The following is a 27,356-nucleotide window of genomic DNA, read 5'->3' as shown; positions in this document are numbered from 1 at the left end:
ACCCCATGCTGTGTGTCCCCCTCAACCTCTGACTGCCAGAAGCTGGGACTGGACGACAGGGGATGGATCACTCGCCGATTGCCTGTTCTGTTCATTGCCTCAGAAGCACCTGGTGCTGGCCACTGTCAGCAGACAGGATACTGAGCTAGATGGACCTTTGGTATGACCCAGTATAGCTGTTCTTATGTTCTTTAAATATTCTTGTGGCTCTCTCTCTGAACCCTCGGATTTTTCAACATCCTTCAGTTTGGTTAGATGGCTCCTTCTTTGGGTGGTTCTTCTATTCCCAACAATGGAGAAGAGCATACATCTAAGGGAGCGCTGCCACCAGAAGCATCAGAGGTCTCCACTAGTCTGATTTCAATACCTGAAAACTCTGTGCACTTCCAGGGAGAGCTGAATGGGACTGGAGGGTTGCAGGCATTAAGGCAGCAGAGGGTGCTTGGAGCCCAGAAACAGATGGCTGAGGTACTGAAAAGGAACAAGAGAAGATATCTAGCACAGTAAGTCTATCCTTTGTTGCTGACAGTTATTTTCAGTTGCTTAAGTTACTTGACAAAAGTGTATGGAACCCCTACATGATTAAAGTAACTACAGACACTGAACAGACCAAGGCTAATGTGAGACTGCCCACAATCTTGCCTAAGTGAATCCATCTGAGGAAGATTAAGGGGCTGTCTTCACTGCAAAGTAAGCATGAGTTTGCCCCTAACCTGAGTTCCCTCCACACAGAGAAATGCTTAACTCAAATGTGATAGTGTTTTTAACTCAAGTTGTCTGGCCTGCCAGGAGGTCAAGGTTAAAGCTTGAGTGAACACAACTCAGCTGTTAACAGTACAATTCTGCAGTGTGGAAGCTAGTTAACTCCACTCGAGTGCTACGAGTCCTCCAATGCCTTCCCATAATTCCCCTTCTCTCCCCCTCATGTACACAGAAAGGACAGAGATATTCTCCCACAATCCACTGGGAAAATTCCTACAGCAGCTCATCAAGCCATGGGAAGTCTTAGTGACAGACAAGTGCAGTGCCAGTATGGACATAAGAGCTCAAATGTTACTTTGCTTTGTGGTCCTCTTCCACTCAAGCTAGACTAACTCATGAGAAGTAACTTCAGTGCAGATAACGAGAACTGACGCTGCAGTGAACACGCACCCTAAATAACTCAGCCTCCTGGAGAGCTGAGTGATGGGAGGGTCACTCACAAGTCACGTCTTCTTTTCAGTTCTTTAAAAAGAAAAGGAGTACTTGTGGCACCTTAGAGACTAACCAATTTATTTGAGCATGAGCTTTCGTGAGCTACAGCTCACTTCATCTGATGAAGTGAGCTGTAGCTCACGAAAGCTCATGCTCAAATAAATTGGTTAGTCTCTAAGGTGCCACAAGTACTCCTTTTCTTTTTGCGAATACAGACTAACACGGCTGTTCCTCTGAAACAGTTCTTTAAAGTAACACACCATTCATGCAGCAGAAAATGGTTAAACATGCCAGTCCACGAGTGCAGTTTCTACCTATCAAACCCAAACAGACCAATTCATTACCTTGTGTTGTCAACTGAGGAAGTACTCCATGAGCTGGCTGCGAGAAAGGTCTCTTGGGGGATGAAGAGACAGGCTGTGCTGTTCCTCTCAATGTATTTGGGTCCTAAAACGTTCACAGATTTCAGTCAGTATTACTGAGCTAACAACTTACCCAAAAGTTTGGATAAAAGCTATTCCTAAGACCAGATATGATTAACAGCAATGCACCCACGTATAGACAGGGAATTTAAGCTTGACAGGAATGCTAGCCTCATGTGGAACTGAATGTCAACAATTCCAATCATACAAGGTGACCCACGAGCTTCAAAAAGGCACAAAGTGATACACTGACAGAGCAGTCACCCCCGCAGGCAGGAAGAGCAGCCACTGTGCACTCAGCAGTAGTTCTTGCACAGCCTGGAATGTATATCAACGCCTACTTTAAGGAATATGAGAGCTTGGTGACGCACCTCTATTTCTGAGTCACTGGAGTCAAGCTGGGTGCCTGCTGTTCCTGCAAGGAAAGGAAGCATAGGCTGTCCCATTTTAGCCATCCGAGAAATCAGCTTTGCTTTTGCTACATCAGGATTCTGGAAGAAACATTTGCAATTACATTGTCTCCGTATCTTTTAACCCATTTTTCAGTGCTCTCTTGACACTAACCCGGATTATTATGGCTCTATAGAGCCCAGAATTATATATTGACTCGGTTGCAGAAGCTTTGTTCAGTCTTTTTCCAGCTATCAAATGAAGAAAGTCTCTGTATTTAGAGAATACCCGAGATCTTTTGGTCCTTTAGATAATACTTTATTTAAAGAGAGAATAGAGTTAATATACTGTTTTTACATCTGATTTTACAGTCATGAGTATTGTATGGCTATCTATTGTACACATTAACAAGATAGAAAGACAAGCTGGACGAGGTAACATCTTTTATTGGACCAACTTCTGTTGGTGGATGGGATGAACTTCACAGAGCTCTTCCTAAGGTCAGAGCAAGGAAACCAAAGCATCCAAGCTAAATATAAGGTGGGACAGATTGTTAAGCATAAGGGGTTCACACATGTTGCAGCATAGCTTTTGAAGGTGTGCAGATTTTCTTTGAGAACATGACAGAGGTCAAATACGAAGTATTCACTTTGTGAACATTCACATAGGAATTGAAGGGAATCAAATATCTTTCCCGAAACAACTCTACAACCTCATCCTCCAAGGACAAACCCCAAGGACCTCCTACATGCTTCCCAAGATACACAAACAAGGGAACCCAGGCAAAGCCATCATATCTAGCTGAAGAAATATCAGGACTCACAGAAGCCACCTTCACACCACTCACCACACAAGGGGCAGTTTCCTTCAGAACACAACGGACTTCCTCCAGAAACTCCACGACATTAACAACCTCCCTTATAACACCATCCTTGCCACCATGGATGTCAATCTCCCTATACACCAAAATCATCATGATGGAATTGCTGCCTGCTTCAAATACAGTAACTCCTCACTTAACATATGTAGTTATGTTCCTTAAAAATGCTACTTTAAGCGAAATGATGTTAAGCGAATCCAATTTCCCCATAGGAATTAATGTAAGGGTGGGGGGTTATGTTAGGTTCCAGGGAAATGTTTTTCGCCAGTTAAAAGACTATATATACACATACATATACTGTGTGTATGTATGTGTGTAAGTTTTAAACAATTTAATACTGTACACAGCAATGCTGATTGTGAAGCTTGGTTGAGGTGGTGGAGTCAGAAGGTGGGATGTTTCCCAGGGAATGCCTTACTGCTAAATGATTAACTAGCACTCGTCTGAGCCCTCAAGAGTTAACACGTTGTTAATGTAGCCTCACACTCTACAAGGCAGCATGAATGGAGGGAGGAGACACAGAATGGCAGTGGCTGCAAACATTCCCTGTGGAAACCGAACGTGATGATGAACCCATGCTATCCCACTGGAGCTCACCGCTCCCTCCACTTTCCAAAGTGCCAGGGGTGCATGTGTGTGACACACACACACACGTGAGAGAGAGAGAAACGTGCATTGCCCCTTTAAGTACGCTGACCTCACTAAGTACACTGACTTTTTAAGCAGATCAGCAAGTTGAGATAGCAGCTGCTGCCAGCAAGCTCCCTCCATCCTGAGCCCTGTCTCGTCCCCGTCCCTGCTCTGTGGAGATGCGGTACAGGAACGGGGGTCAGGAGCAGGGGGAGGGGGACACTGACATCAGCACCCCTCTTCCCCACCCCCCCACAGCTAGCAGGAGGCTCCTGGGAGCAGCTCCAAGGCAGAGGGCAGGTGCAGCACACAGCAGTGGGGGGAGGGACACCTGAACTGCCCAGCAATTGATAGCCTGCTCTGTGGCTGCCGCACAGGGAACTTAGGGGAGCTAATGGGGGGCTGCCAGTCCACCCTGGTTCCAAGCCCCCACCAGCTCACTCCAATGCGCTGCTCTTCCTGCAAGCAGTGGACAAAGCAGGCGGCTGCCAAACAACGTTATAAGGGAGCACTGTGCAACTTTAAACAAGCATGTTCTCTAACTGATCAGCGACATAACAACGAAACAACGTTAACTGGGACGACAAAGTGAGGAGTTACTGTCTCTACAAGACAATGGACCACACATAGAAATCCAACCCAAACATCGCCAAACTCATCCATTTCATCCTCTGATAATAACTTTACATTTAACAAACACTTTATCTATACCCTGGGAACTGCCATGGGTACTAGGATGGGTCCCCGATATGCCAATCTCTTTATGGGATACGGAGGAAAAACATCTAGAAAAATGCACCACAAAAATCAGTAATTTACCTGAGATACATCAATGATATTTTCATCCTCTGAACAGACAACTTAAACTCCTTCATAGTTTCCATTACAGCTTCAACCACCATGACCACAACCCCCCATCCATCAAACTCTCTCTTCCACACCAACACCAGCTTCCTGCACACCAGGATAAGCTTCAGCAATGGAACCCTACAGACAGCTATACAAAGGAAATCCACAGATCACCACACCTACCTTCACAATCCAGTAACCACCCAAGACCCACCAAGAAATCTGTTATCTACAGACACTCAGATACCACAGAATATGCTCTTAGGACGAAGTCTGAGATACACATCTTACACTTAAAACTGCCTTCATCAAACAAGGACACTTCACCAGAGAAGTAGACTGCAACATGGAACAGTCCACCCACATACAGCAGGAGAACCTGCTTCAATACAGAAAAAACCCACCAATGCATATCCCTACTTGTTAGCTACCATCCCACATTAGAACCTATATGGGGTATCAAACAATTACAACCCATACCTGATGGGGACCACATCCAGGAAATATTTCTTTCAGGATGCCCTCTTCTGGCCTTCAGACAACCCTGCAACCTCTGCAAAATCATCAGAAGAAAGCTGCTCACAGACCAAGACACACCAACCCAAAGCTGCACCAGACCCTGCCAAAACAATAGATGCAAAACCTGCAGCCATATCCCCACTTCTACAATAATCAATATCCCACACAACACATCTTTCTAGATTCATAGGTCTTACACACTTCTATCACAAGTGGTGTACTTCATCCAGTGCATCAAATGCCCCAACAGCAGCTACATGGGTGAAACTAGACAGTCACCATGCTCTCAGAAGAACTCATGCAGAAAAATAAGACACAAAACACCCTGTCACTGACTGGCAAACACTTTTCACAAAGCAATCACTCCATAACTGACTTCAGTCCACGTCCTTAAAGGAAACCTGCATGACACCTTCAATACACAAGCTTGGGACCTTAAATTCATAATTCTGCTGGACACTCAAGAACATGGACTTGTCAGAGAGACTGGTTTTATGGCCCATTACAACAACTTATAACACTCTGCTGCCTACTAATTCTCCATTATCCTACAACTGCAGAAGTAGGAATTTTAAGTTGTCTTCTACAACAGGTGTGAATCCGTTATGCTTAACAATCTGTCCCATCTTGTATGTAGCTTGGACACTATGGTTTCCTTCTCCAGACCTGAGGAGGAGCTCTGTGAAACCCAAAGGCTTGTCTCTTTCACGGACAGAAGTTGGTCCAATAAGAGATATATCACCCACTTTGTCTCTCTCATAGCTTGAGACAAACATGGCTACAACACCACTGCAAAAGATGGAGAGAGTTTCATGCCTGAACTCCTAGAACTGATTTTCAAAAGTTAACCAACTCCTTCATTCTATGACTGTGCTCCATCTGCATAAGGGATACAAAGGAGCCCAGATTTCTTGACAGTAGCCCATTCTATTCTGTAGCACATAGGAGACCACCTCACACTATTGCAGCTAACAAGCTTTACTTCTGAGGGCTGCAAAAATAAAATGGATAGCAAGGAGTATTAAGTTGACTATCACCATGGTATCTGATCAGTACATATGAGATGACAGTTATAGTTCTATTAACACCCACAGAGCCAAAGAAACCACACCCTTAAATACAAAATTACCCTTTTAGGGCCATTGTACAAATGTTTTTTAAAAAGCATATAGACCCATATTTCCTTGAGTTCCCCACATCACAACTAAAAATGACAGAGAAATGCTCAAGCTCTCCTTGTATAGGATCAAGCAAGTCAGATTCAAGGCTGAAACTGTTGCCTTAACTTCAGTAGACATGGCCTCATCCAGGGAAGTGGGGGAGAACCAGACCCTCAAGTGATAACCTTTATGCTACTGGACAAGATGAAATGAAAAGCTTTTCTAAAGTATGGAGCTACTGAAGATGCCCCTAACCATTAACAGGATGAGAGATGCAACATTTTAAAACAATTTACCAAATGAGAGGCCACAGGGAAGTGAAGGAGGAGTTAAGACTAGCATTTCTCTTTCAAAACATCAGTGATGACAAAGCCCCTGAACACAGGGGACAGAGTTGTTTCAGGCTCCCATGAGGTTTACTCCTGGAGGGATTCTGCAGGACTGCGTACCTGCAGAAAACGCCCCCACCACCCCGGGCAGATTTCCTGTGTTTCCCTGCAGAAAACAGCAGGGAAGCAAAGGGAAGCTGGGGGAGGGGGGGGCACACGAGGTTACATGCCACTGCCCCCACTCATTCTGCAAGCGCAGAGCTGCCCAGAGGAAGGAAGCCGTCTGTCTTGGCTCTGCTGACTCTGCAGCTGAACTCGGACCCCCAATCCACTGATCCCAACCAGCTGCACCTGGACCCCCCACCCCATCAAGCACTACTCCCCCAGCATCCAGACCCTCCCACCAAGTCCCACGTAGCCAGACCTCCCCCTCCACTGAACCCCATCTCCCCATACCCAGCCCCAATCACCTGCACCAGTATCCCCTGCACCCGGAACCCCACAAATGAGCCTCTATGCATGCAGATCTCCCACTGAGCCGCCTGTACCCAGACTGTCCCACACCGAAACCTCTCACCCCACACCTGGATCTCCCCCCATACTAAGCCCCTCCACACTTGGATCCTGCTGGGCTGAGCCTGCCCACCCACACCTGGTGCAGAGGGGCAGGCCCAGCCTTTGCACTGTGTCAGGATCAGATGAACCTCACTGCTGAGTCTCTGTACCAGATGAGGTGGGGGCTTCAGGGTGATCCCCCACCTCAATGCAGCCAGTGGCCTGTGCTCTCCAATGCCATGCTGTGACATATTGACAAATAAAATTGGCAGAATTTTAAAATATTGTGTGCATAATTTTTAATTTTTTGGTGCAGAATTCCCTGAAGAGTAGAGGTTATTGGCTATTCTAAGGAAATGATGAACCTCAGGGGGCTTGTATATTACAGACAGACAAAAGTTATCCAACTTTTTTTTAAATCTATTATTTTAGGCTGCATATACTGACACATTCCACTAGTGATCCAGGGAGCTTAGTTTACAGTATAAAACTCTTGCTGTTCATTTAAGGACAAAGTTTCAATCTTAATTCTGAATGGACAAGGACTAAGCCTTCCCATGTTTGTACAGCACACAGCAAAACTAGGCTTTGATCCCAAGTGAGGCTTCTGGGTAACACAATAGAAGTGTTAAAGAGATCATGCTTTGCTTACATGCATTTCAGATAGGCCCTTAGCATTATTTTAATAATTTCGGCATGACTTAAATATTCGGACATTCCTGTATATGTTTCACATTAACTAAAGCAACACTTACTGCTAGTTGTTCATTTATAGAGTTAGACTTGGTCCGAACAGCTGGCTCTCTGCAGAGAGGAAACAAATATATATTGGGATTAAAGTTAAAAAAAAAAAAAAAATCTCTGAAGACCTGATGAAGAGTACGCTACATCTCTAAATCACTAAACATACCCGTGAACTGTAGTCCCCACAAGCAAAACTTCACTTTTCCATCGTAAGATATTTCAACACTTCATGTTTGGAAAGCTATTTGTAACCATATATGACAGTTTAAAGATACTGGACCATTATTCTGTAGCAAATTCCATGACTGTGGAATTGCAAAATACACAAGTGATAGTATATAGTGATATATTGATCACATAGTGATCAATGGCTCCATGTCTAGTTGGCAGCCGGTATCAAGTGGAGTGCCCCAAGGGTCGGTCCTGGGGCCGGTTTTGTTCAGTATCTTCATAAATGATCTGGAGGATGGTGTGGATTGCACTCTCAGCAAATTTGCAGATGATACTAAACTGGGAGGAATGGTAGATACGCTGGAGGGGAGGGATAGGATACAGAAGGACCTAGACAAATTGGAGGATTGGGCCAAAAGAAATCTGATGAGGTTCAATAAGGATAAGTGCAGGGTCCTGCACTTAGGATGGAAGAATCCAATGCACCGCTACAGACTAGGGACCGAATGGCTAGGCAGCAGTTCTGCGGAAAAGGACCTAGGGGTGACAGTGGACGAGAAGCTGGATATGAGTCAGCAGTGTGCCCTTGTTGCCAAGAAGGCCAATGGCATTTTGGGATGTATAAGTAGGGGCATAGCGAGCAGATCGAGGGACGTGATCGTTCCCCTCTATTCGACATTGGTGAGGCCTCATCTGGAGTACTGTGTCCAGTTTTGGGCCCCACACTACAAGAAGGATGTGGATAAATTGGAGAGAGTCCAGCGAAGGGCAACAAAAATGATTAGGGGTCTAGAACACATGACTTATGAGGAGAGGCTGAGGGAGCTGGGATTGTTTAGCCTGCAGAAGAGAAGAATGAGGGGGGATTTGATAGCTGCTTTCAACTACCTGAAAGGGGGTTCCAAAGAGGATGGCTTTAGACTGTTCTCAATGGTAGCAGATGACAGAACGAGGAGTAATGGTCTCAAGTTGCAGTGGGGGAGGTTTAGATTGGATATTAGGAAAAACTTTTTCACTAAGAGGGTGGTGAAACACTGGAATGCGTTACCTAGGGAGGTGGTAGAATCTCCTTCCTTAGAGGTTTTTAAGGTCAGGCTTGACAAAACCCTGGCTGGGATGATTTAACTGGGAATTGGTCCTGCTTCGAGCAGGGGGTTGGACTAGATGACCTTCAGGGGTCCCTTCCAACCCTGATATTCTATGATTCTAAGTCATTGATGATAAGTATCAAAGGGGTAGCTGTGTAAGTCTGTATCCACAAAAATAATGAGGAGTTCAGTGGCACCTTAAAGACTAACAGATATATTTGGGCATAAACTTTTGTGGGTAAAAAACCCCACTTCAGATGAATGGAGTGAAAATTACAGATACAGACATAAATATACTGGCATGTGAAGAGACGGGAGTTACCTTACAATTGGAGAATCAGTGCTGTCAAGGCCAATTAAATCAGGGTGGATGTGGTCCATTCCCAATAATTGATGAGGAAGTGATAATACCAAGAGGGGGTTGCCATCAGTTTGGGTCTTACAGATATTTTCACAAATACTAAGTTCTAGGAGCTCTGAACTCATTCTGCTTCCTTATTTTCTTACCCAGGCTTGAGAGGTATTGTCGAAGGAGGCAATCCTACAGGGTCTGCGGAGAAGCTGTCCGAATTGGGTACTGGGGAAGATGCAGAAGAATCCCTCGAACCAATACTGTGCCCATCAGTGCCAGACTCCTTTACCAGCTTCACCTAAGAAAACCACAATGAAGGTATTACACACAGACCTGTTGTTCTGGGTCCTGAAACAACTCTTTAGTATTCTGCTTCTTTCTGGCCAATGTTTTGTTCATCACACTATCATTTGCTGCAGAGTGAAAATTTACATCTATTTAAGAATTATAGGTTTGAAGTTTCCCTCTCCATCTCACTCTTAATAACTTGATGAAGGCTAGATTTATTTTTTCCTGAACATCTTACATGCAAGTGGAGGAAAGATACCTCAAATCAGATGTGTCTTAGTAATGCAGTTATATCTTTGTACTTATCCTGACATTTTACTGGGTATACAGAAGCTTTTAACTATGTTGGAATTTTCATGTACAGGGGTGTTGTTACTTTACAGGTAGAAACGATAGAAGTGTTGCCAATCAAGAGCCCAAACCAGATGTACAAAAATATATTTGGAAGGAGACACTCACCCGCTTAACTTCCACCTCAAAAACCAGGGTGGAATCAGAAGGAATGCGACTGGCTACTCCTTGGGACTCATAAGCCCATGCTGGAGGAATAATGAGAAGTCGTCTCCCCCCTTTCTTCATCCCCATCATCCCTTCTTCCCAACCCTTTACATTTCAGAAATACAAAAGAAGAGAAAATTGATCTGTAAGCAGCAGTCTGACTCAGTGACACAAAAATATCTGCAATCATTCTGATGAGCCTGTTCTAGGCCAGGTTATAAAGGTTCCAGTATGCATATTGAAGAGTTTCTGTAAAGCCCTGGGGATACAGCGTTGCTCCATTTAGGATAAAAAACCCTTAGAGTAGCAATATTAATTTCTAGGCGTCAGGAGACAACACCTAACATACAAACAGTGGAGCAGATTGCACCTGCTGCCATCTTTAATACGGAGATGCAGCCAGCTTCCAAGACCTCTGTTTGGGTTCCAGAAGCTTGGATGAAGCCTTGCATAGTAACTCAAGGCTGGCCTACACTGGTAACTTACACTGGCATGGCTACGTCTTGCAGGGGTGTGAAAAACCCACTCCTGAGTGACGTAGCTATGCCAACCCCCCTTGAGTGGAAGACACCGCTAGGTTGATGGAAGAATTCTTCCATCAACCTAATACTGCCTCTCTGGGAGATTGATTACTTACACAAACAGGAGAACCTTTCCCATTGGCATAGATAATGGTCACACTAAGCACTACAGTGGCACAGCTGCGGCTGTATTGCTGGAGTGGTTTGAGTGTAGACATATCCATAGTTTTCACAGGTTAACACTCGGATACTTTAAAGAGCAACCTCTGGTAACTTCTGCTGTATGTTAGTAATCTGGCCAATTAAGTGCCATGCTTAGGTTTAGACACAGTATTTAAGGAACCTGATTATGGGTAGAGAAATGTAGAAGTTAATGGAGCAAATTAAAGAGTCAGTTTATAGCAGTATCAGCTACTGGATTAACATGCAGATATGCATTTAAAACAGACAGATGACAGAATTCATCTTCAGTTAGTGGCAGCTTGCCACAGGACTAGTACAGATTACTATTAATGCAGTAATTAAAGTTTAAATTGGGAAAAACTGGTTTTGAAATCCTGAGGCTTGTTTACACAAACACTTAGTTCATGGACAAGCTGGGGTGTAAATCTACCCCACACTAACCTGCTACACACTAAAGTGTCTGTGTGGATCTTGCGGTCGTGAACTAAAAGTTCAGTAGTCCATGGCAGCAGGGTCCACGCAGACATTTACACTTAGGGCGCAGCAGGCTAGCATGGGTAGATTTATGCCCCAAACTAAGTGTTCGCACAGACAAGCCCCTAGTAGACAAAAAACTGTCCCTCCTCCCTGACCATGAAAGAATCTCAGATCTGCACCAGTTTGATGGACCAGAGGGGGTGCCATGATGCAGAGGTGGTCTTCAAAGGAGTTTCATAAAATCCCTACACAGCTTCAAGTGATCTACATGTGAATAAACGTAAGAATAAATTCTTCTTGGACCGAGTTTCCTCACAAGGAAGCTACTTTTCTGGAAGCTGTGTAGGGTAAAAGTGCTGCCACCAGAAAAGTATCAAGGCATCTTCTGACAAAGATTTATTTTCAAATAGGCAGCTTCCTTTCTACTGCACAGGAAAGTTCTATGGACTTTGCTCTCTCTATTACCGACAGAGAACAAGGAGGCTTGGTTATTGGAAGTCAAGGCAATAAGTATAGATGCAAGATGCTGTGCAAAACAAGGAAAGAAGAGATTTAAAAAAGTCAGCAATTTCTTCATGTCACTGATGCAAGCACAAGTCTTATACTATCATAAATACAATAGAAGTTATTATGGTTTGTGTGAATCTAGACAGAACTTTCAGAAGTCCTCCAAGATCTGAGACTTTAGTACACAGAAGATGAAGGTAAAATGCCAGAAGTTCTACCTTAATGACTTTTCCAGAACCCAGCTTCAGACGCAACAGCTTGTCCTTGTTGACGTTTGAATCAAACACCTATGGAATTGGAGGTTAACAGGGTACAATCACTAGGATTTCCAACCATGGGGCTGACGAAGTTTGCAGTTGTAAAGCAGTATTCAAACTAGTAAATAATTTTTGAATAAAAAAAATAGAGCACAATGTCCTTTATTTCATAAATACCTACCACCCCTTGTGTCTCCCAGTGTGGTAACTTCAAAAATGAATGCTAATGAATGGGGGGAGGGGGAAGAAAACATAGCATGCCCAAAATTTCTAACCAACTGCACAGTGACAGTTTTGTAGGCATCCGGTAACTGGAGACTTAGGCTTGAAAAGCAACTTTAAATTCTACAGCTTGGGCAAGAGTGAATCAAATTAAATGCTACACAGCCAGATTGCCATAGCAATAGTACAATGGGCCCAGCCAACTGTTGCTAGCTTAGTGACTTCTGGGAGTTGACTAGATACAACTAGATTTTAACTTCTGTAAACCGTTATACAACTGTGTAACCTTAGTGCTCTGCTTTATGTACCACCAGTTTAAGTGGACAGATGACAGTGTCCTACAGCAAGGAAAGGAAATTAGACCTGGATCTTCCATAGGGATCGGCAACCTTAGGCACGTGGCCAGTCAGGATAAGCCCCTGGCGGGCCGGGCCAGTTTGTTTACCTGTTGCGTACACAAGTTTGGCCGATAGCAGCTCCCACTGGCCACATTTCGCCACTCCAGGCCAATGGGGCTGCAGGAAGCTGGCAGCCCTTCCCACAGCCCCCATTAGCCTGGGACCAGTAATTAGAACTGCGGCCAGTGGGAGCTGCGATTGTTTACCTGCTGTGTCCGCAGGTTTGGCCAAACGGGCCCGGTCCGCCGGGGCTTACCCTGATGGGCTGCGTGCAAAGGTTGCTGATCCCTGTTCTATACAGTAGCAGAGATCACGAGCCACAGGACCATGGGAACATCACAATATGCTGACATCCTAGTGACTTGCTTCCCAAAGAAGAAATGAAGTCACCTTATTGACCATATCTGCATGCCTTATTGAAGGAAAAGCATTCTTCCCACATAGCATGAGCAGCTGACTTTTTAGGAATAAGATGCTCCTCACCTCCCTCAAAGCACTTTCCTAAGAATGAGTTACTAAACAAAAGCACAACTTGTGGTGTAAAAGTAACATCTTCAAACATTCCTAAGTTTCTAGAGAAGAGAGGCTCTGATGGCAGATATAAAGTTACACCTGATGCCCGGTCAAGCCATTTTCAAAGCTAGGATGACTAGTTCTGTTTTCATGGCTCTTTTATTTTTAATATCCAACATGGATATTTAACAGGTCACAAGAATTTCGATCATCTCTTCCTGAGCACGTATGGAACCAGTATCTATCTTCACCATTCAATACTCAAAGGAATTTATGAAGGGAATTTTCTGTAATATTTTTTACAAATCCTATGTGTACCTCAGTTTCCCCTATATTTAGCATTGCTTTCCAGTGTGGGGGAAAGGAATAAGTTTGCTCTCAGGGAAAACTAAGAGACATGGGTGCCTCTTAGTCACAGGTCCTCAGGACTGGTGACTGACACTGTCACAAAGTAAGTTGTGATGGAGAGAATACTTTGCCCATCCAATGGTGTTGAGATTACGGTCTCTTCCAATGACTTAATTTGAGAAGGGTTAGTATTAACGCATTTCTAGTAGTAAAAGCCGTTTACCTGTCCAAGCCCATTGTTCTGGAACAGCCAACCGGTATAGGCAACCTCCAGAGAGTCTCCTACTTCCAATCCCTGCCCCTCTCCAACGACAAGATCCTGGTATACTACCGAGTCCAGTGAAGGGATGCTGTTGCATTTAGCAATGCATAACTGCAAAGGAAGTCCAAACATTGGCATCTTTTGTCTGTGGCCAGCTGCAGCAGCACAACAAATTCTACTTAGAAGGAAGACTGGCAATATCTGATAGGTTCTCACTGTATCAGTGAGAACCTAAGTGTTACCAATAGACTTTATACATGTGGACATTACTGATGCTTCATCTCCTTATGCAGCACTTTGCTCATATGTAAAATGAGAAAACCACTTAGCTCACAACAGCGTGTTGACGGGTTTAATTAACATTTTAAAACACTAACATCTTGGGATGAAAGCGCTACAGAAGTATGAAGTGTCACAATTTGAGACATGCTACCCTGTATTCAAGTGAACCAAACAGAACGCCAGCTAACCAAAGCTCAGCCAGAATTCAGCACATTCACAAAGCTGCAATATGCATTTCAGTTTTACTTTAGTGGGAGATGAAACTGAACTGGGCTTTGATTAAGAATGCAGCTTAGCAAGTTGTGAGCAACCATGATTTTTGTTTGCTGTTCTGAACATGATACAGCACCAACAGCATAGATATGGTTAGTGCAAGAGTGCAGCCTGCTGGATTAAGAAGATTACCTGTTTACTGAAATCCATGGCTGCCTTTTCTGACTCGAACATGATCGACCAGTTTTGTCTCTGATCATCATAAAATGTACTGTAGTTGTTGGGCTGAACCTATGGAAAAAGAAATCAGTCCCATATCAAAATTAGAAATGTGTTCAAGCACTTGGATTTTAATTATGATAAAAATCTACTGAAATGAGATAGAGGAGTTTTATTGCTTAAAAACGAACTAGGCTCAGATGCCACAAGTTAGCCTTTATTCCTCTGATCAGTACCCTGAAGAAAAATGCTTCAGAACTTGCTAAATATATGATTTACAAAGTTCTTCATATCGACCACAATTTCCTAAACTGGATGCCTAAAGTTAGGCTAGGAAATCTCTATTTAGGCCGTTGAGCATGAGCGGCCTGATCTTCAGAGATGCAGAACATACCTAGTTCCCACAATCAGTGGGAGCCGATGGGCTGATTTTTCAGAAGTGCTGAGCACCTATCTCAATTTGGGTCCATAACCATGAATTTAGGAGTCTAAATTTAGGCACCCAAGTGTGACAGTTGGAGGTTTTTTTGTTTGTTTGTTTTTTAAATGAATCCTGTGTGTACTTTTGTTTCCCTCCATACTTTGCGTTGCTGCCCAGTAGGAGGAAAAGGATTAAAATTTGCTCTGAGGACAGACTAAGACACAGGTATGTGTGTGCACGCAGTCTAGCTGGCTGAGTGGATTGAATGGGTAATTAAAAGAAGCGGCTGAAACCGACCCAAATCAACAAAGGTTGCAGGATGACAAAGATACCCCCCTCTCTCTCCTGAAGACACACTCCCCTCACAGCAACTGAACAATCAACACTTAACACCAGGAAACCCCAGCAGGCAGGACATGTGAACTGAACTAGAGAACAAAGGGGAAGAGGTGTCCGGTGGCTGGAACAAGGGCTGCCTTTTGGACGGCCACAACAGCTCTGACCTGGGCAAACAAAGGGTACAGAGAACTAAAGCAAGGGATAGAGTCCATCACAACTTGGCTGATGGCACTGACTTGGCCAGGATGGACTATGGTGTAACTTCTGCCTCTTGCAGCTAATCTAAGGATTTTCAGCTGGTGTGTGTGCCAGGCAACTAAAATAGTTACCTTGTTTTGAAAAGGCTGCCTGTGTCACTGTAAATCTTCACTGAGAGCACTGCACCCCAAAGGGGTACTCTACAAGCCTCCTGAAGGGGTCTGACTTGGCTGCAGGGAGCTATGAAAAGAGAGACAAGGATCTCTGCTGCTGGAGGCCCAGTCTTGGAGGAACTGCCTGGGTCCTTGGGGCCCGGTACATTAAAGGGGTCACTCCCAAGAGACTTGTTACAGGCTGGGGATAGACCAGAGCCTGTGGATCTGTGATACCAGGTTTGAAAGTTTTGGCGATAGTTGTTAAGTCAATATTAAAACAGGACAGTTTAGAATTTTTTATTGAGATCCCATGCCGTCAGCACTGGCAAAACATTTTAGTAAGATCACTGATCTGGCTCCATGTTTGTTTATAAACACCTGATTCTACCCATGGATTGAAATTGCTTTAAAACACAAACTTGCTGAAAATGGATTATGGAGCTAAAGGGAAAGAGGAATTATTCTGAAATCAAATAAGGGGATGGAGGTGGCTTGACATCTTTCCTGCTGCTTGTTACTCATAGCTATTTTTAACCTATTCAGGACTCTGGTTCTCTCTGAAATTGGAGAAAAAGTTAAATGGAAACTTTCAGAAAGGCTTGCAAAAACCTAGCAAATTCTTACTGAAAGAGAAACATGTGGTCAGATTTCACACAGAGCTTAGACATTTTCTTGCCTTCTCTTCATCAAAGAGGGCATTTGTTTCCATTCCCATAATCATTTAAGTAAAGTCTAGGACATATGTGAATTTGGGTTTCTTTGATCCCATTGCAAGTGTACAAGAAAAGCAAAACAATGTAATTTGTTCTGTAAAATGAGGCTTATCTCCACTGTATACTGCTGGGAGATCTACTGTTGAAAGAATTCCTTGTGCAATTTATGATAGGAGGAGAAAGAATAGTTATACAACATTTTGAATTCATGGTGCACTTTACAAAATATGAATGAGGGCTTGTCTACAATCACTCTCCTGTTGACTCCTGTACTCTATCTGATCGAGAAGAGTAAGGGGAGTCGATGGAAGAGTGTCTCCTGTTGATGTTGCGTAGTGTGGACCCCGCGGTAAGTAGATCTAAGCTACATCGATTTGAGTTACACTAGTCACATAACTCAAATTGTGAACTTAGATTGACTTTTCCCTTTAGTGTAGACCAGGCCTCAGTCACATGCCTTGTCTCAAAGACTTTACAATCTATAGCCAAGAGAGACCTAGGACAACATTTCAGGAGAGGGAAGGCGATAACTCCTATCTGCTGTACAGAGTACAGTGTACCAGAAGCTTAAGGGCAGGTGTACACTTAAAACATTGCAGCGGCACAGTTAATCCACCTCCGCAAGAGGCGGTAGCTAGGTTGATAGGAGAAGCCTGCCTGTTGACATAGCACTGCCTACACTGGGTTTTTTTCACACCCCTGAACTACATAGTTATACAAATGTAAATTTGTAGCGTAGACCAGGCTTAAGTGAAGACAAACACATATGACTACCAAAAAAATATTTCCGAATGAAGTCTTACCGTGAGCACAAACCCTGGATGGATCCTGGCAACCGTGACCTGCTGCTGTTGATTGATATAAAGGAGGATCTTATACTGGATTCCACAAGGAGGGAGGGAGGAGGGGAAAAACAAAAACAAAATTAAACCTTCCGTCTGTGAAATTCTGGTGTGCACTATGAGATAAACTACGGCCCTAATGCTACTGTGATTGCCAAATGCACCAGCAGTAGGTGCATTCAAAGCAATGAAGTTTAACTGCTGAAATGTAAATAGCAGGTTGTACTGTACTCAGCATGAATCTATGCACTTCTGTATTACAGCACGTGCAGAATGTGCATATAATTTCAACACTTTTCCATACACACTTACTGGGCCTGGAGACTCACCTCACAGCTCTTAAATATTCATTTGCTGACGCACCTTGCTTTGACTATACCAAATCAGCTTTGATTCTTGTTCTGTATCCTGCTTCCTCCTACTGTGCTGCCTAACAGCACAGCTGTAAGGGTGGCTGAGCTGTCTAGAGGAGCTGTGTTTAGGTCACAGTCTCCTCTAGATGTTGTGCAGCCTAATAGATAGAGCACTGGACTGGAATTCAGGAGACCTGGGTTCTATTCCCAACCCTATCACTGACCTGCTGGGTGACCATAGGCAAGTGATTTCACCTTCAGAAGTCAGACTAGATCGGGGTAATCAATTATTTTTTGTCAAGGGCCAAATTTCTTGGTCAAGGTACAGTCAAGGTCCAGACTCCAGAGAAAAAACAAAAAAATAAGATTTTTGGGTCCTTTCAAAAGAGCGTGGTGGTCCAGATTTGGCCCGTGGTCTGCCCATTGTCTATACCTGGACTAGATGACCACAATAATTCCATCTGACCTTAGAACATATGAACCCTTCAGCACATAAGACTACCTATATGCAAGGGATATGGTAAAGGATGGGTGTTCAACTATAACTTTTAGATTTCTTGACTTTTGAGAATTAACCACGCAGCCATAGTTTTGCATCAACAGTCTGACAATTTCCCAGGCTTTTTTTGTTCATTGAAAAATGAAAAGATCTCCTCAATTCTCTGATGGATCAGGTAGCAAAGGCTAGTGGCTCTCTAGCAATATTAAGTATACACATCACTGGTTTACTGAACAATAGTCAAACAAAGGTTAACAAGCGTGTTAATATTGCAGGCAAAGCATGCAGTTGCATACTTGTGCACACAAATTCCTTTATGAAGGCACGATTTGAGAGAGCCTTAAAAGGTAGTATAAACACCTCCCTTTCATGCCTGGCCAGCCCTCCACTTCCCTGTTCAGCCGAGAATTTTTTGGGGGAGGAAGTTTAAAAAGAAACAAAACAAACAAACAAACAACCCAAAGGTCTTAAAAGTCAGTTTACTGTAAGAACCATTCAATGGACCAACCCACCCATTTAGGGAGACAACAGAAGAAGGGAAGCTGGAACTAGCAGGGTGCAGGGTAAGAGGCAGCACCAGACCAAGGGCAGATTGGATTTAGGTTATTTCTTTTAATATAGCTTGCTAAATACTCCTTTGTTCTACACTCAGAGTGGCAGATAGTTCTTGAATGCAGCTCCACTCGTATAGCTGATTTTTTTTGTATAAAAAGGTCAAAGAGCATAATTCATATCAATTTGTTTACATGAACTCAATTATAAGGGATATGCATATGTATTTGCTAATGGATCTGAGATCAGGTTCACAGTTTGAAAGCATCCGAACGAATACCAAAATAGCTTTTGCGTAAAAAGACTGCAACGGATAGACATTCCGCCTTGTTTAATGCGTTTCCATCTCAGGTGGGAAAATCTATTTACAGTAGCCTTGCTGACTGCTCAGAGAACAGTTGCAGCTGCAAAAGTAGCTGGTGGCTGAGCACCTGAGCTACAAGAAACCTAACAGGGCTGGAAATTACCAAACAGGAATGGTGCTAAAAATGAGAACATGAAAAATGAGAAGCAATTCAGTTTTGCACAAGATGCGCTTTTAGGATAGGAGTATGTTAAAGAGAAATGCAGCTTCACTCACTTCTTTGGTAGCATGGTTCCCCACCACAGCTGCTCCATACTTGCCTTGCTTCACATACTGCCCATTTGTGCTAAAAGGCAAAGTAACATAATCAGCTGCAAATCCATTCCCTCTTCACATTTCTTTGGTGTTTATGAGGAGCTTTTCACCTTGGTATCCAAGGACCACTTCCTATAGGATTCTATGTCAGACTGACGTCTCCTTAACTCAGTAGAGCTCAATCTTTTTCGCTTGCCCCAAAACAAGTCATAGGGAACTTAAATCTTGGTGTTTTTTAAACTTGAGTGATCTTTCCACAGCAGAACACAGACCGACATAATGTATAGTTTTAGTACTAGGCTCCCCACTCTGGTTTTCAAAGGTGTGAATTTAGCATTGATAAAGAGCATCTGACAAAGTTAGTCACAAACAGTGCAATTACTGTCCCTCAATCAAAACATGCAACACCCCTCACTGCTTAAGTCCTGGGCTTCCCAGACATCTGGCAATGGACCATGTACTCCTAACCTGCAGAACACAGATGTTCCATTCATAGGCTTTTTTGACCCAAGAATTGTACCAAATCATGTGGCATTTGTGCAATGGGGACACAGACATAAAAATCCCTTTCCTCGCCCAAAAATATTTTCCTCTTGCGACAAAACCTGAAAATTGGAGTCCAGGTCTCTAGCAATGAAAGGCCAGCGCAGGAACTCTCAGCTCGGCCCAATATGGTACTTACTATCGAAAGGCATGAACTGCTGTGGCGACAAATACCAATGGGACTGCTGAAGCCGCCGTGGTTGTAGGCATCTTCTGGGTTGGCTGGCCTGCTGAAGAATAAACCAGAGAGAGAAAGGACAGCAGTGGAACTTTCTTCACAATTGGAATTGACCAGCATGCTTCAAAATACAATAGTGTTAAGTTTAAGATTGCATTGATTTGTCTACTGTAGACAGATTATCAAACTAATAGCAAGGTGCATGTAGACTGACCCAGATCATAGACTATCAAGGCTGGAAGAGACCTCAAGAGGTCATATAGTCCAATCCCCTGCTCAAAGCAGGACCAATCCCCAACTAAATCATCCCAGCCAGGGCTTTGTCAAGCCTGACCTCAAAGCAAGGAAATTCCACCACCTCCCTAGGTAACGCATTCCAGTGCTTCACCACCCTCCTAGTGAAAATGGTTTTCCTAAAATCCAACCTAAACCTCCCCCACTGCAACTTGAGACCATTACTCCTTGTTCTGTCATCTGCTACCACTGAGAACAGTCTAGAGCCATCCTCTTTGGAACCCCCCCCGCAGGTAGTTGAAAGCGGCTATCAAATCCCCCCTCATTCTTCTCTTTTGCAGACTAAATAATCTTGGTTCCCTCAGCCTGTCCTCATAAGTCGCATGCTCCACCCTCCTAATAATTTTTGTTATCCTCCGCTGGACTCTTCCCAATTTTTCTACATCCTTCTTGTAGTGTGGGGCCCAAAACTGGACACAATACTCCAGATGAGGCCTCACCAATGTTGAATAGAGGGGAATGATCATGCTCCTACTTATACTGTTAGCCTTCTTGGCAACAAGGGCACACTGCACATTTCCCAGAGTCACTACCTTTGATAGCAGCAGCTCAATGATTGCGTTGGCTACTTGCATCACAGCAACCCCCACAGTAGATTTGCCACTCCAAATTGATTACCAACTGACTGGTAGCTGTCCGGCATTGCAAGCTTCTACAGGGCTATTGCCACTCGCTTGTGAACTGTGAGGGCTGCTCTCATCTTGGTATTCTTGCGCTTCAGGGCCAGGGAAAGCAAGTCACAAAGTTCCATGAAAGTACCCTTACGCATGCAAAAGTTTTGGAGCCCCCAGGAATCATCCCAGACCTGCAACACTATGTGGTCCCACCACTCTGTGCTTGTTTCCCGGGCCCCAGAATCGGCGTTCCACAGCATGAGCCTGCCCCATTAACACCATGATCTCCAAATTGCGGGGGAACGTGGTTTTAGAGAAAAGTGTGTTCATGTCCTCATCAACGTGCTGCCGTCACCTCCTCGCCTGGTTTTTCAGGTGTTGGTTCTGCACACACTGCACGATAATGCATGAGGTGTTTACAATGGTCATAACTGCTGCGGTGAGCTGAACGGGCTCCATGCTTGCTGTGCTATGGCATCTGCTCCTGCTCGGGCAATCCAGGGAAAAGGGTGCAAAATGATTGTTTGCTGTTGCTCTGATGGAGGGAGGGGCGACTGACAACATGGCTTACAGGGTTGGCTTACAGGGAATTAAAATCAACAAGGGGGGTGACTTTGGGAGAAACAGAATGGGCCCCTCAAGGATAAAACTCAAAACTGGGTTTAGCAGGCCATTGATTTCACGGAGGGAGGGAGGAGAAAATGAATACAAAACAAATCTGGTCTATTTCTTGTTTTGATCCACTTCATCTATCTTTATACATCTTGCTGGCAGCAGACTGTGCAGTACGACCGCTAGCCATCTCCTGGGTGCTCAGCAGAAGACGGTGCAGTATGACTGCTGGCCATCGTCGTCTGCTGGCTGTAGATTAAAAGACAGTGCACTGCCGGTAAGACTGAATCGCCATGAGACGAAACTTAAAAGGGAAATAACCTGGCTGAGTCACTCCCATGTTTGCCCAGGCACCCCTGACCTTATCGAGGTCAGTTAAAAGAACACCCTGGACTACGTCGACGATGGCTACCAGTCATACTGCAATGTCTGCTGCCAAAAGGCAATAAATTGCTGCTGTGTAGCAATGCAGTACCACGTCTGCCAGCACCCAGGAGACATACAGTGATGGTTAGCTGAGCGGGCTCCATGCTTGCTGTGGTATGGCATCTGCACAGGTAACTCAGGAAAAAAGGCTCAAGATGATTGTCTGCCCTTGCTTTCACTGAGGGAGGGAGGGAACAGGGGCCTGACGATATGTAGCCAGAACCTCCCATGACAATGTTTTAGACCCATCAGGCACTGGGATTTCTACTCAGAATTCAAATGGGCGGCGGAGACTACGGGAACTGTGGGATAGTTACCCACAGTGCAATGTTCCGGAAGTCGACGGTTGCCTCGGTACTGTGGACACACTCTGCTGACTACATGCACTTAGAGCATTTGTGTGGGGACACACACAATCGACTGTATAAAAACGCTTTCTACAAAACCAACTTCTATAAATTCGACCTAATTTCGTAGTATAGACAAGGCCTAAGATGGTGAATCTCCTTCCTCTGAGGTGTTGGTTGTGAAGTGTGAATGTTCCGGATACTGGGGTTTCCATTGTATAGTCTAGATTTTCCGGTCACACGTGTAGACTTTGTTCAGTTTGTTAACACTCTGTCCCATCCCTTCTCTTCACACTCAGTGCATAGTGCTGCAAAGCCCAGAGGGAAACTGAGGCATGTATCAGAATAATAAAAATTGCTAAAATTCACACATTCATCACACCAGTTACTTACTTGCCGCTGGTTGGCCTTTTTTAGGCTGTTTTGGTGCTGTATATTGGAAGAATTCATTTCCATGGACTGATACTGTCTGATCCAATCCAAAGAGAGAGGCCAATCTGGTGCTGCTAAGAGAAAAGAAATAATTCATTTTGTTTACAGGACAGTTCTTTCCTTATTTTTTAAAGAACGGGGAAGTTGCTAACTTTAAATTGTACCAAGATATAAAGTGTCACTTGCTGTTTTAGAGACCTGCAGTTGGATTGAAATAAAATAGCTTAGTACTGACTAATTGATCACTAAATTTGGAAAAAGCTGGAGTTTTAGATGCACAAAATCATTTTAACTATTTGTAGTGGGGGATTAGAGAGAACGTCCATTTTGTTATGCTTCCCCAAACCTAATACACACTCAAGATTGAGAGAACAACAAAACTGAATTGCTCCATATTAGCAAGGATGCACACTGGTATACCTCAGGGACCCCAACTGTACACATTTATAGACAATGGAGATACAGGAGTTAAGGATGTAAGGCACTTTTTAAACACAAGTTTTTTAAAAAAGCAGAGAAGAAATTAAGAGCATTCCCTTTGAGTGCTCTAACCCAAACAGTAGCAAGCTAGATTCATAGATATTAAGGTCAGAAGGGACCACTATGATCTGACCTCCTGCACAATGCAGGCCACAGAATCTCACCCACCCACTCCTGTTATAAACCTCTCACCTATGTCTGAGCTACTGAAGTCCTCAGATCATGGTTTAAAGACTTCAAGGAGCAGAGAATCCTCCAGCAAGTGATCTGTGCCCCATGCTACAGAGGAAGGCAAAAAACCTCCAGGGCCTCTGCCAATTTGCCCTGGAGGAAAATTCCTTCCGGACCCCAAATATGGTAATCAGCAGAACCCTGAGCATATAGGCAAGATTCACCAGCCAGATACCCAGGAAAGAATTCTCTGTAGTAACTCAGATCCCACCCCATCTAACATCCCATCACAGGCCATTGGGCCTATTTACCATTAATATTTAAAGATCAATTAATTGCCAAAATCATGTTATCCCATCATACCATCTCCTCCATAAACTTATCAAGCTTTGTCTTGAAGCCAGATATGTCTTTTGCCCCCACTTCTTCCCTTGGAAAGCTATTCCAAAACTTCACTTCTCTGATGGTTAGAAACCTTCGTCTAATTTCAAGTCGAAACTTCCTGATGGCCAGTTTATATCCATTTGTTCTTGTGACCACATTGGTGCTGAGCTTAAATAATTCTTCTCCCTCTCTGATATTTATCCCTCTGATATATTTATAGAGAGCAATCATATCTCCCCTCAACCTTCTTTTGGTTAGGCTAAACAAGCCAAGCTCCTTGAGTCTCCTTTCATAAGGCAGGTTTTCCATTCCTCGGGTCATCCTAGTAGCCCTTCTCTGTACCTGTTCCAGTTTGAATTCATCCTTCTTAAACATGGGAGACCAGAACTGCACACAATATTCCAGGTGAGGTCTCACCAGTGCCTTGTATAACGGTACTAAAACCCCTTATCTCTACTGGAAATACACCACCTGATACATCCCAAGACTGAATTAGCTTTTTTCATGGCCATATCACATTGGCGGCTCATAGTCATCCTGTGATCAACCAATACTCCGAGGGCCTTCTCCTCCTTTGTTACTTACAAGTGATGCGTCCCCAGCTTATAACTGAAATTCTTGTTATTAATCCCTAAATGCATGACCTTACACTTCTCACTATTAAATTTCATCCTATTACTATTACTCTAGTTTACAAGGTCATCCAGATCTTCCTATACGATATCCCAGTCTCTAAATTGGCAATACCTCCCAGCTTCGTATCATCTGCAAACTTTATTAGCACAGGTTTCAGAGTAACAGCCATGTTAGTCTGTATTCGCAAAAAGAAAAGGAGTACTTGTGGCACCTTAGAGACTAACCAATTTATTTGAGCATGAGCTTTCGTGAGCTACAGCTCACTTCATCGGATGCATACCGTGGAAACTGCAGCAGACTTTATATACACACAGAGAATATGAAACAATACCTCCTCCCACCCCACGGTGCCACAAGTACTCCTTTTCTTTTTATTAGCACACTCCCACTTTTTGTGTCAAGGTCAGTAATAAAAAGATTAAATAAGATTGGTCCCAAAACCGATCCCTGAGGAACTCCACTGGTAACCTCCCTCCAGCCTGACAGTTCACCTTTCAGTATGACCTGCTGTAGTCTCCCTGTTAACCAATTCCTTATCCACCTTTCAATTTTCATATTGATCCCCATCTTTTCCAATTTAACTAATAATTCCTCATGTGGCACAGTATCAAATGCCTTACTGAAATCTAGGTAAATTAGATCCACTGCATTTCCTTTGTCTAAATAATCTGTTACTTTCTCAAAGAAGGAGATCAGGTTGGTTTGGCACGATCTACCTTTTGTAAAACCATGTTGTATTTTGTCCCACTTACCATTGACCTCAAAATGTCCTTAATTACTTTCTCCTTCAAATTTTTTTCCAAGACCTAGCATACTACAGATGTCAAACTAACAGGCCTGTAGCTACCTGGATCACTTTTTTCCCCTTTCTTAAAAAATAGGAACGGTGTTAGCAATTCTCCAATCATATGGTACAACCCCTGAGTTTACAGATTCATGTGCCAATTCCTTTAATATTCTTGGATGAAGGTTATCTGGGCCCCCCGATTTAGTCCCATTAAGCTGTTCAAGTTTTGCTTCTACCTCAGATATGGTAATATCTACCTCCATATCCTCATTTCCATTTGTCATGCTATCATTATTCCTAAGATCCTCATTGGCCTTATTAAAGACCGAGGCAAAGTATTTGTTTAGATATTGTGCCATGCCTAGATTATTCTTAACCTCCACTCCATCCTCAGTGTTTAGCGGTCCCACTTCTTCTTTCTTTGTTTTCTTCTTATTTATATGGCTATAGAACCTTTTACTATTGGTTTTAATTTCCTTTGCAAGGTCCAACTCTACTTGACTTTTACCCTGTCTCACTTTATTCCTACATGTTCTGACCTCGAGAAGGCAGCTTTCCTTGCTGATCCCTCCCATCTTCCACTGCCTGTATGCTTTCTCCTTTTTCTTAATCACCTCTCTGAGATGCTTGCTCATCCAGCTTGGTCTACAACTCCTACTTATGAATTTTTTCCCCTTTCTTGGGATGCAGGCTTCCCATAGCTTCTGCAGCTTTGACTTAAAGTAATCCCAGGCCTCCTCTGCCTTTAGATCTATAAGTTCTTCAGTCCAATCCACTTCCCTAACTAATTTCCTTAATTTTTGAAAGTCAGCCCTTTTGAAATCAAAAACCCTAGTCAGATTTATTTTTGTTTGTCCTTCCGTTCAGTTTGAACTGAATTAGCTCATGATCACTTGAACCAAGATTGTCCCCTACAACCATTTCTTCTATGAAGTCCTCACTACTCACCAAAACCAAATCTAAAATGGCATCCCCTCTAGTCGGTTCAGCAACTACTTGATGAAGGAATCCATCAGCTATCACATCTAGGAAAATCTGAGCCCTATTATTATTACTAGCACTCATCCTCCAGTCTATACCTGGGAAGTTACAGTCTCCCATGATCACACAGTTTCCATTTGCATCCGATGAAGTGAGCTGTAGCTCACAAAAGCTTATGCTCAAATAAATTGGTTAGTCTCTAAGGTGCCACAAGTACTTCTTTTCTTTTTGCGAATACAGACTAACATGGCTGTTACGCTGAAACAGTTTCCATTAGTATTTACTTAATTAAAAACCATTAAAGAGGGCTATCCATATCCAAATTAGATCCAGGTGGTCTATAGCACACCCCAAGCACTATCACAGGGGAGGCTCTAGTAGTTTTCTTCCCCAATGTGATTTTTGCCCAGACGGACTCTGTCTTATCCATTCCATCGCTTCTTATTTCTTTACATTCTACCTCATCATTGATATACAATGCTACTAGATAAAGAGAATCAGAATGAATCACAGAATCGTAGAATATTAGGGTTGGAAGAGACCTCAGGAGGTCATCTAGTCCAATCCCCTGCTCAAAGCAGGGCCAACACCTATTAAATCATCCCAGCCAGGGCTTTGTCAAGCCAGGCCTTAAAAACCTCTAAGGATGGAGATTCCATCACCTCCCTAGGGAGCCCATTCCAGTGCTTCACCACACTCCTAGTGAAATAGTTTTTCCTCATATCCAACCTAGACCTCCCCCACTGCAACTTGAAACCATTACTTCTTGTTCGGACATCACTGAGAACAGCCTAGCTCCATCCTTTTTGGAACCCCCACTTCACATAGTTGAAGGCTGCTATCAAATCCTCCTCACTTACGTGTTCTGCAGACTAAATAACCCCAGTTCCCTCAGCCTCTCCTCATAGGTCATGTGCCCCAGCCCCTTAATCATTGTCGTTGCCTTCTGCTGGACTCTCTCCAATTTGTCCACATCCCTTCTGTAGTGGCAGGGACCAAAACTGGATGCTATACTCCAGGTGTGGCCTCACCAGTGCCGGATAGAGGGGAATAATCACTTCCCTTGATCTGTTGGCAATGCTCCTACTAATACAGCCCAATATGCCGTTGGCCTTCTTGGCAACAAGGGCACACTGCTGACTCATATCCAGCTTCTCGTCCACTGTACTCTCCAGATCCTTTTCTGCAGAACTGCTGCTTAGTCCATCGTTGCCCAGCCTGTAGCGGTGCATGGGATTCTTCCTTCTTAAGTGCAGGACTCTGCATCCTATGATTCTATGAGTTCACTGGCTAATGGTTAAAGAGTGCT

General features: G+C 43.7%; 1 protein-coding gene across 14 annotated transcripts in view; it reads right to left on the bottom strand.

The window, feature by feature from the left end:
• Positions 1-27,356, bottom strand: part of FKBP15 (FKBP prolyl isomerase family member 15) — a 126,562-nt gene that overhangs the window by 48,686 nt on the left and 50,520 nt on the right. For 8 of the 14 annotated variants that reach the window (XM_073313897.1, XM_073313900.1, XM_073313896.1 and 5 more), the window contains 13 exons: positions 22,570-22,682; positions 19,845-19,935; positions 19,124-19,193; positions 17,101-17,175; positions 14,445-14,543; positions 13,719-13,868; positions 11,976-12,044; positions 10,031-10,174; positions 9,439-9,581; positions 7,684-7,732; positions 1,988-2,107; positions 1,539-1,641; positions 368-471 (listed from right to left, as the gene is read on the bottom strand). In XM_073313897.1, coding sequence (XP_073169998.1) covers positions 368-471; positions 1,539-1,641; positions 1,988-2,107; positions 7,684-7,732; positions 9,439-9,581; positions 10,031-10,174; positions 11,976-12,044; positions 13,719-13,868; positions 14,445-14,543; positions 17,101-17,175; positions 19,124-19,193; positions 19,845-19,915 — 1,197 coding nt within the window. In that variant the 5' untranslated portion in view covers positions 19,916-19,935; positions 22,570-22,682. The remainder of the gene's footprint in view (positions 1-367; positions 472-1,538; positions 1,642-1,987; positions 2,108-7,683; positions 7,733-9,438; positions 9,582-10,030; positions 10,175-11,975; positions 12,045-13,718; positions 13,869-14,444; positions 14,544-17,100; positions 17,176-19,123; positions 19,194-19,844; positions 19,936-22,569; positions 22,683-27,356) is intronic. The other 6 variants (XM_073313898.1, XM_073313890.1, XM_073313901.1 and 3 more) reach the window with 3 other exon arrangements.

This window comes from Lepidochelys kempii, chromosome 16 (genome assembly GCF_965140265.1).
Source record: "Lepidochelys kempii isolate rLepKem1 chromosome 16, rLepKem1.hap2, whole genome shotgun sequence".
Taxonomy (NCBI): Eukaryota; Metazoa; Chordata; order Testudines; family Cheloniidae; genus Lepidochelys; species Lepidochelys kempii.
The sequence above is the reverse complement of the archived record's forward strand: the minus strand, read 5'-3'. Positions and strand labels throughout refer to the sequence as shown.